The sequence below is a fragment of the Fulmarus glacialis genome, unplaced genomic scaffold (assembly GCF_000690835.1).
Source record: "Fulmarus glacialis isolate BGI_N327 unplaced genomic scaffold, ASM69083v1 scaffold23787, whole genome shotgun sequence".
NCBI lineage: Eukaryota > Metazoa > Chordata > Aves > Procellariiformes > Procellariidae > Fulmarus > Fulmarus glacialis.
This window is the reverse complement of record NW_009222956.1, coordinates 14,511-24,632: the sequence shown is the minus strand read 5'-3', so window position 1 is coordinate 24,632 and position 10,122 is coordinate 14,511. Positions and strand designations below refer to the sequence as shown.

The 10,122-nt window shown below is 41.7% G+C and overlaps 1 protein-coding gene across 1 annotated transcript in view; it reads left to right on the top strand.

The window, feature by feature from the left end:
- Positions 1–10,122, top strand: part of XPO6 (exportin 6) — a 39,940-nt gene that overhangs the window by 18,721 nt on the left and 11,097 nt on the right. The window contains exons 8-13 of the mRNA XM_009581642.1: positions 1–69; positions 2,419–2,527; positions 3,316–3,408; positions 6,001–6,070; positions 7,835–7,994; positions 8,708–8,800. The exon at positions 1–69 is cut by the window's left edge and continues 53 nt beyond it. Of these exons, the coding sequence (XP_009579937.1) occupies positions 1–69; positions 2,419–2,527; positions 3,316–3,408; positions 6,001–6,070; positions 7,835–7,994; positions 8,708–8,800 (594 nt within the window). The remainder of the gene's footprint in view (positions 70–2,418; positions 2,528–3,315; positions 3,409–6,000; positions 6,071–7,834; positions 7,995–8,707; positions 8,801–10,122) is intronic.

Sequence of the window (10,122 nt, the reverse complement as noted above, 5' to 3'; positions counted from 1 at the left end):
GCTCTTCTTGGACTATCTGACTAGCAAAATTAAAAGTCGTCTGGCAGACAAAGAAGCAGTACTCAACAGGTAAGCAGTCAGGAAGCTGTCAGGATGTGACGGCTGCAAAGAGACTTCATGGTCACCATGGAAGGACTGTGAGAAATAAGCTACTGCTTACTCCAACTTCATATGTGGTTGAGTCCTTTCTTTTTCTAAAATCATAAAGTATAAAAAGTGTAAACTTCAATGTCTCGCACTTACTCAAAAGAATGCAAACTGAGCAAGTTAGGGTAGAAAAACTGTCACTTACATATGTTGTGTGTGAACCTAGCAGCCAGAGGAGGAAAGCTTTGCAGTGTAAAATAGAGCTGTAACACATTTTAGCAAATTTTAGAGCACGCTTTAGCACATATTAGAGGAGGAGACTACAGAGTAAGTTGCCTAGTAAGTGTTCACACAGCTCATACAACTAATTAATGAATTAGGGAAAAAATCTTTAATTAGGATTTTAAAATTCCTGTTTAAATGGAGGATGTGTTTCTGAGAAATATTGATGAGGCTGTGTTTGGAGTTAAAAGTTCCACTTGCTTACCTCTGATGCTAGTTTTGTGTATCAATTGCAACGGTGGTTGGCAGCTCTTCCTTTGTAGATACTGTATCCTGAAATGGGTGGCTCTCTTTTGATAAAAGTCCCTTTGCTGCCATTTTAAAAATCTGGTGAATATACTGGTATCTTGTTCATGTTTTGGAGGCTTAAAAGTGCCATGGCTTGTGCCATATTATGTTCCGCTAAGTGCAGAAGGAAGCTTCTTTCTCTTGAACACACTAAATATAAGTGGTTGGTTTTTGAAAGACAGCCTGGCATCATAACCACAAAGAACAAATGTGGAACTAGCTTACACCAGACAGATCTCTTCCTTTCAGTGTGGGAACTGTGTTTTTTTTTAATTTCCTAACTAGTAGGTACTTGCATTTGAACTTTGTTATAATTTGTTCCTAATTTGCTGCTCTCTGCCTAATGCTATTGAACTCTGCCTTGGCGTTCTGCTCCTCTTCTTTATCTGGCTAATGTGCCTGTAGTGCGTGTTATCTTTGTGTCAAATAGTTTGTTATGGGCAAAATTGAAACAAACAATTGCTGTCTCTCTAGGAGATATGTCAGGCTATAAACAAACAAAAAAAATCATGTAAGTGGTTGAAGCTTGTTCTGTTTTGTCAGAACTACCTGTCCTTAGTGACAACTTCTATAGCTACCACTTGCTCATGCTCTCAGATGTGTAAACGCTGCAGTTTGACAGTCTGGGAGTGGTTACACCACAAGAGCACAGATGAAGTTTCCTGTTCTGTGGTTTATAAACTTTGCATTTTGTACACATTACAACTTTTACTACTGGATAAATTGCCAAATCCAGAGTTATGTCATGTGGGAAAGATGGTAATTCAGCCACCTTGCACAGACAGCTTTCAGCTGCTTAGCTAATGACACAGCTGACTAGTCTGAAACTTGGATTGCATCATGGTCTGCATCTCTGTTAGTGTATGCTAATGCCTAATTTTCCAACCTGATCTCACCTAGAGAAGAGCATGACTTTTTGCATCAGACCCCAGCTGTTTTGAGAAAGGAGGTTTTTAAAACAAACAATCAAACCAAACCCCCTCAAAATCCCCAAACTTTGGCGTTGTGTCACCAGGAATGATTGCATGCTCAGGTGGCTCTGTGCTGATTTTGCAACTTGGCATTATTCTTAGGTGATCAATGAGCAGGAGGATCTTCTGTGCTCTGTTCCAGCTGCATAGCTCCTGAGAGGTAAAAAGATATCTTTCAGTGACATGCCTTTAGTGTTACAGTGCAACTGGGAAAAGTGCTGGCATAGTTTCAGAGGACAAGGGCCTGAATTCATTTAGTAACAGTGTAGTGAAAGAGGATAGCAAAACAAATAGCCTCAGGGGAGGTCTCCTTTTGAGGTAGGCAGCAATAACTCTGCCCTGTTTCATCTGTTCCTCATTCGCTGCCCAAAAAGCAGAGCACCAGACAGGCTGCTGAGGAGCAGTTTAGCAACAGGAGGCTGTTGATGCCTCCTGTTCCTGTACATTATTCCTGGCAAGCCACTCCTACCTTTCCTGTTTTGAACTCTTGGGCTGCTTCTGTTGCTAACAGTTCTCCCTTTCCCTTTCAGAGGTAGAGGGATATCAGATATTACCAAGGCTCTTCCCTTGCAGGTAGCTTGTGACCTGAAATGACATGATACTCTTAATCCCACGATCTGCTTGGTGTTTCCTCAACAAACCTGTGAAGCTGTGCTACAGGCTCTTTGCAGTGGCTCGCTTTAAACTGTCATCTCTTTTACGTGTCTTCTTCGCTGGAAGGACCGTGGGCACAGCAATCTCTGCAGAATTGTTTTATCAAACTCTTGCTCTGTTTTCTGCATGGTCATAGGTACGAAGATGCCTTGGTTCTGTTGCTGACAGAGGTGTTGAATCGAATCCAGTTCAGGTATAACCAGGCACAGCTGGAGGAGCTGGATGACGAGACACTGGATGATGATGTAAGGAGCAGAGTTGAACAAGGACAGCTGCAGGTCCAGATATTAACTCTTGCACTGGTAACACCTAGAATGTCTTTCCCAGAACTTCTACTTCGGAGTACAGCTAGACAGCTGCTTCTTCACTCCATTCTGTGTGGGGTTTGAGGTTTAAAGCAGCATGAAATGCTTTTAACAAAAATGTACTTAGTCATACTGAAAGGATATGACCTTTGTTTTTAACTTGGTTCTTATGGGGGGCGGAATACAGATATTTGTGTTACGATTATCAGAGGCATTAGGTGTCCATGTCTGGTTGCTTTGGAATTTAAATGCTGAAATATCTCTGAGACAAAAGCTTTAAGCTGTATATATTGTTGGTGCTTTTGTTTAAGCTTATTTCTCCTAAGTCAGTACTGGTAAGCATCATCTCAATACTGATAAAGGTAGAAGTGGAGTAGGTAGCCAAAATGGATGAGGCCAGAGCTCTGGAAGGGCAGGTTGTTCTGCATAATGGATGCTTGTCGTCTGAGCAGTAACTGTGCTTTAGGAGTGAACGCTTGTGGCTTATCACTCCAGGGAAACATGCATGCATGGCCAAAGCATGGGTTGGCAAAATTATTCTCCATCAGGTGTCTGGCAGCGTATGAGAATCATAAGAGCAGTATGTCTTCCATATCTGTGTGTCTGCAAAAGCCAACCTCTGAAAAGGAGCTAGCTAGTCCCAAGCATCAGTTAAGACCTACAGTCTACAAAAAGCCATCTGTTTCCCTCTGGAAGTGCTGTGCTTACCTTGGTGTTTCTTCCCACAGCAGCAGACCGAGTGGCAGCGGTACTTGCGCCAGAGCTTGGAAGTGGTTGCAAAAGTCATGGAGCTCTTGCCAACTCATGCCTTCTCCACACTAGTAAGTAGTTATTCAGACCAAAAGTGCAATGTGAAATGAGCACCTACTGCTGGAGTTTGTTACAAGCTGTTTGATAGAGGCCAAAGTGCCAAACAAGTAAGGAGATTTGTTTTTTGGATGTAAAAGCTTGGCAAGGAGGAGACTGGAAATTGAAGGAAAAAGCTCGGGGTTTTGGCTTTTTCAAATTCCGTAGTGTGTTTTAAAGAGGGTGCTTCAGTGAGCATCTGAGTCCTACTTGCTGGACACTAAGCTCTTTAGAAATTCCATCTTTCAAAGTGTAAATATTTGGCAGCAATCCTTCACTGCTGTTTATCTTGGCCTTTATATTAGGAGGCAGTGCTGCGAACTGGGCAGATAAGAGTGTCATTATTAGTGTTTTAAGGAGAGTGCAATCTTTGTTTAAATGAAAGGCTAGATACAGATGCTGAAAAGAGTGCCTCGGACAACTGGGAATTATATCTGATAAACACAGATAAGTGCTTCTCTCCAGCTAGTGCTACTGCTGTTGCCAAAATTGGTGGTGTAAAAGTTGCCTGGGTTTGTAGCACTATAATGGTTTTTGAGGAGGAGATCTTGAGGCTGTAAGCCAGTGGAGCCCAAAATTCAGAGTAGTTGGTGCCTTTTCTCTGGATGAGAAGAAAGGCAAGTGTAGCAGTGGGATCTCAAAGCAAGTCTATTAATTCTGCTGGAGATACTGCATACCTCTGAACCGTATTTCCAAGAAGCAGAGAAAATTGAGCTGCTGCAGAGGCAGAAGATGCCTGACCTGAACTGCTTTTTAAATTGATATTTGTATTTAAGAAACATTATGGCTGAGCTAAGCACTAGAAGCATATTACTAGAAACTCTGAAATAGCAGAATAGTCCTCATACGAAAGTAGAAGTTCTTCTGCAGCGTGGTGGCACGGCATTAGTCAGCAAGAGGCAAACAAATGGAGCAGCTGTTTCAGTGAGCACAGGGAGCGTATAGAATCATAGAATCATTAAGGTTGGAAAAGACCTCTAAGATCATCGAGTCCAACTGTCAACCCAACACCCCCATGCCCACTAAACCATGTCCCTAAGCGCCTCATCTACACGTCTTTTAAATACTTCCAGGGATGGTGACGCCGCCGCTTCCCTGGGTAGCTTGTTCAAGGGCCTGACCACTCCTTCAGTAAAGAAATTTTTCCTAATGTCCAGTCTAAACCTCCCCTGGCGCAACTTGAGGCCATTTCCTCTCGTCCTGTCGCTGGTTACTTGGCAGAAGAGACCAACCCCCACCTTCACCCATATGGTGAAGAGCATGTGGCTTTCTTAAATTAACACATTAACGTGAGGAAGACTATCTGTTTTTTTAAATAGTTCTCCTCCTGCAGTGATACAAAGGTGCTCAACTGTTAATCAGGCACAGCCTGTTAGAAACTTGATAGTGCTTTCCCTGAGCCCTGTGTTAGTTCATTTTTGTACACTGGATAGTCTGGGAGATGCTCAAGTAGTTTCGCTTGCTTCTCACAGCAGTCTGCAGTGCTGTTGAATGCAGTGGTGACTAGTCTATCAGTAGCAAATAATGAAAACGATGTACAGCAGCTGCCATTCCTCTGTCCCATGCTGGAAAATGAAAGGCTGCAGCTCCCTGTGCTGATGGATGAGTGAACTTTCACAAAACCAACCACTTCAAATGTCGTGGCTTTGCCAATAGAAATTAAGTAGAACTATGCCAGGGTTGGAAAATATTCTTTCAGGTGAGATCTGCAAGGAAAAGGTCAGTGTGCAATGTTATCCTGTATGTACACAAATGCATTCAGGCACAAGGCAAAAAAACCCCTAGTAGATGCCACTGAAGTACCTTCGCTGGCCAAACACTGCTTAGAAGGCTTTCTGGTCTCAGTTTATAACAGTAGTGTAACCTGTTGCTCAGCTGAAGTATCGCCAGGATCAGGCATGTTTGCTGTTGGTCCTGAGCGATGGAGTTAGGCTCGCACTCTGTTCCCAGACCAGGATGCGTGACGGCTGTGGTGTTTGCTCCCTTGGCTGTTTTCCCTACGGGGCTTCAGCTGTTCTTGATGCAACCTGCAGCTTGCCAGCAGAGTGCTGCGGTAATTCCCTTCTGTACTCTCTTGCAGAGGCACTGAACTCAACTTCTTTGGTTGAATAATATTTTGATAGCTGTGTTTTGAGAAGCTGATACTTATGGGTGAGGTGGATGCAGCGCAGGCTTCCTGTGCTCCAGGCTCTGCCTTTCCCCTGCTCTGTTTGGTCTGGGTTATACATCCATCTGCGTATTCGTATTGGTGACATGCTGTGTGCCATCACTTACACTTGACAGACCATTTTCTTGTTAGGCTGATTGCTGCTATTTGTGGAAAAAGGAGAGCTACCACAGGGAAGTGCCTTCGGGGTGTGATCTTTGTTGTTTTCATGACAGCTATCAAGACAAGAGAAGCTGTGGCATGCAGGATCAGCCCAGAACCTAGCAACTTGCCTTTTCTCCAAATGTCTTTTTGAAGGCACTAGGGAGAAATAAGAAAACTGCTCTAACCGAGTAATTAGTAGTTGGGTGTTAACTGTCTGCCAAGCCCCAAAATCATGCTCATTTCTTGTCTCTTCTAGTTTCCAGTTCTGCAGGATAACTTGGAAGTGTATCTGGGACTCCAGCAGTTTGTGGTCACTTCAGGGACAGGTAATAACCGCCGTCCAGCACCGCAGTCCTCACTCTTTAAATAGCCGATTGCAAAAACACTCTAGACCTGTTTTGGTGTTGCTTCTTCGGTGTTGCATTGAGGATCTGAACACATGTATGGGGTCTAATGGCTCGGTGTTGGAGTCAAACTCCCAACAGCAGACAAAAATCTAATAATGTGATTTATTTTTTTATTGGTGTGGTTCTTCCCTTGTTCTGGTACTTGAAATGAAGATACCATATGTGTTAAGAACAAGTATGCAGCATCAAATACTGCAGTAACATGGAGCGATAATGGTTACTTTTTTTCTGCCACTAAAACTTATTTCAAGAAAGGTTGTACTCCTGTTTGTTTTGGGCTCAAATCTGGTGTGAAGTTGTCCACCATAGGAGCATTTTTATTTAGGCTTGAATTAAAACCATTGTGAGTCAATGAGAAGATGAAGCATTTAAGATGTAGTAGTAGTTTCTGAAGACTAATCTAGCTGGCATTTCAGGAGCTTTCATCTATAAAGTAGTTTACAAAGATACCAGTGCTGTCAACTGAATAAAAAGCATAAGTGTAGCTTTGTTGCTCCTTCCTGAGAAATAAGGAAAGTAGTAGTAGTGAGATCCGTATGAGGGAAAACTGTAGCTAAGGTTGTATTTAAGTTTTCCAGTATGACCAGTAAAGGAATCTATTACATCTTCAATACTGCTATACGTGGCAGAATGGCGATTGTTGTATAGACGGTTCAGAAAAAAATACTTCCAATTTTAGGATCACTTCACATGTAGGATAAGCAATGTGTAGGTTTTTGATGCTATAGCAACAGTATGTATTAGAAGCTGTCATGTGGACTGGCTGTGTGATTATGGGTCAGAAGAAGTAGCTCAGATGCAACTGTGGATTCAGAACTGGATGATAGTACGCTGGTGCCAATGGTACAAAATGGCAAGCTTGTTGATGAAAACTTAATCCGAGATTAAATACGGACAGTGGAAAGAAAAACAGATTTTCTTTGAAACGTGGTGTTGCAGAACATGTTTGCTTTTTTAGTAAAGGTCTGGAGTGTTTGGAGACCAGGTATACACAACTGAGGGGTAGGACAATTGCATAGGTAATAAGACTGGCAAATCTAGTTATTGGTATGTTTCTTGTATCTGAGAGGTATGAAAGTAAATAACCACACTTCACATCAAAAGCAAATACACTCTTGTTCCAAATATGCTTTGCTGCTAGAACACTTACTGCACGATAGCCAGCAGAGGGAGTCCGGGTAATGACCTTCTCTGCAGAGCTGGGATTGCTTTTTGATGTCAACAGATAACCAGAAAGGCTCCTGTTCATGTAGGTATTAGTACCAAATAGAAGAAGAAAAATGTACAAAAAGCTGAAATAGTTGGTAACATCCGTTTCAGCTTTTAAAGAGGAATTTGAAGTGTGGCAGTCGGAACAGTTGAACTTGTCTTGCTCAGTTTGAGTATTTCAGTCACTTGGACAGTGCTCCGATTTGAACTGTGACCCACTGCCGAGCTAATTTAAGAAGAATGCTTGTAATGTAATTAGAATAAACTTTGCATTTCCTGTAGCTTTGTAATTAGGTTTCCCATCCCGAAGAGCTGTATTTATTAGTCACAAGGTTATGTGTTTCTTCTTGCACAGGGTTTTTAAAGTATGGGTTTTCAGACTGCTAGGCTCTTAGTCAGTGGCTGTTAGCACAAGTGATTATTTACACTTAGGTCTTTTGGCTTCATTGCTAATGAACCATAATGTCATTTCAGGTCACAGGCTGAACATCACTGCAGAGAATGATTGCCGCCGTTTGCACTGCTCCTTGAGGGACCTGAGCTCCTTGCTGCAGGCCGTTGGTCGTTTAGCAGAATACTTCATCGGGGATGTGTTTGCTGCCAGGTTCAATGACGCTCTTACAGTGGTGGAGAGGTAGGTATGGGAGGGGGAGTTTGCTGTCCCTTCACCAGTACAAGGAGCAATTGTCACCACTGCATGAGTGTGAAAACCAAGGTTTCTTTCTGCCTCCCATTGTTATGATTAAATTGAGATACAAAAAACTCAATGGACAGTACCTTAGGTGTTACATTCATCAGTGCTAAGCTTCCCAGATGGCTTTCTAAACCCTTAATCAAAGAAATAACTCATAGGAGGGATTAAATAAAATCAGTCACTTGGAAAGATTGAGGTACTTGTTTTCCAGCATCTGCGTTTGTGATGCAAGGAAATGGGATGTAGAGTCTGATTACTTCAGAGTTGTATCTCTCAAAGCTAAATCACCAAAATCTCTTTTCTTAAATGAAAAGCTCTGTGAAAACTGAAAGGCAGACGTCATTTGATTCTTCACCTCCAAGAAACTTAATTAGCACTAAGTTGCGAATTACAGAATTTCAGGGATTTACACAGCTGCCTTGGTTATGCTTTTTCATTTCCATGCAGGAACATCGTACTTGTTCTATCTTATCACAAACAATGAAATAGGCTCTAAATTATTTTCAACTAAATGGTCTAAATCTTGACTGTGTATTAGCTAAATATTGACACAGACTTGCCAAGAGCTGCATTCAGATAAGGTGTTTAAGTGGATTTGTACATGTGTCTATCCATCTTACAGTCCCTTTGTACTACCATGTATTCACTTCCAGGTTGGTAAAAGTAACGCTATACGGATCCCAGATTAAACTGTACAACATTGAAACTGCAGTACCATCTGTGTTGAAACCTGACCTTATCGATGTGTGAGTATGATATATATACACTGCAAATGACTGTATCCAGATTCAGTACCTATGTGGGGTGGTGGAAGCATTAGATCTCCTAGATCTGGTGCTCTAACCACTTGCTTGGCAAATGTTCTGAAAAGCACATCTCTCCAGAGATTGCTAGCTAACCAGGAGGGCATTTTCTTTTAACTGTTGAAGGTCAAGGCTGCTGCCAGCATTTTGGACCACTGTTTCCTCAAATTGATGTACTGTGGTTATTTAAAGAAAAATAAAATTGTGATGAAAAGTAAAAATGCTAGTTATATTAGCTCTAAAAGCAAACTGTTATTTTGTCCTGTACTAATGGCTGTAAAAGCTTTGTTCTTCTGCAGTATAATTAAATGGTAAAATAAGTGTTACAACAGTGGTATTTTAAGAAATGGATCCACTGTCAGGATGTGGTTCCAGTTTATGGATTTTTTGCTACCGAAGTCAGATCTATGGCTCAGGTAAAAGGTATTTTTCCTAGTACAGAGTTTCAAGTCTTTGGCTTCCAAGACAAACATGCCTTCCAGCTACGCAAGCCGTTTCTGAAACAAATGAATGCCTTCGATCCAGAAGTTAACATTAAGTGTGAAATCTTGATGATGCTAGTAATAGAACAGCACTCCGTGACAGCCTTTGAGAGACCTTCCATTCTTCATGGTTGTGTAGTACAAACGTGTTTCCTGCCAGCTGGCGTTTTGTGACCAGAATTTAAGGTTATCCTTTTGAGCGCATCAAGTTCTTCTAGTTTGTGATTGCGTGTGTAGCAGCTCCTTGAAAACCCACACTAGATTTTTTTGTACAGGTCACTGGATTTCTCCTAATCATCCCAAGTTACTAGCACTGAGTTTTGTGCAGATGATGTTCTTTTAATGGTCTCTATTCTTTTCTGGTTTAAAATCATTTGAGAGGCTTTTTCCATGACATGTTAGTGAGGGGTTTTCATGTTTTTCTCTGTCCCGTGTCCCTGAAGAAACTTGTGATCCATTTTCTAATGCTAGCCTAACAAAGGTATGTTGTCAAACATTTGGAGGACACCTGTCTGTGTGATCCCAAAGAAATGTCCTGACTCAAAAATCTTGATAGGGTGCTGTGCCAAAAGTATAATTACAAAGTATGATATAATCAACTGGTAGGTTGACTAAAAAATTGACCTTATCAGTTTATACCTTTGAATTAATACTGTTGCTTAATAGATGAGTCCAGTTACAGCACACTGTTAAATGTGCCTTGAACGTACAAGGTCCAGGACAAAGAAAAAAAATTTTGGGCCATATAGCTAGTGTAATCACAAGGAATGCACCTGTTCTCAG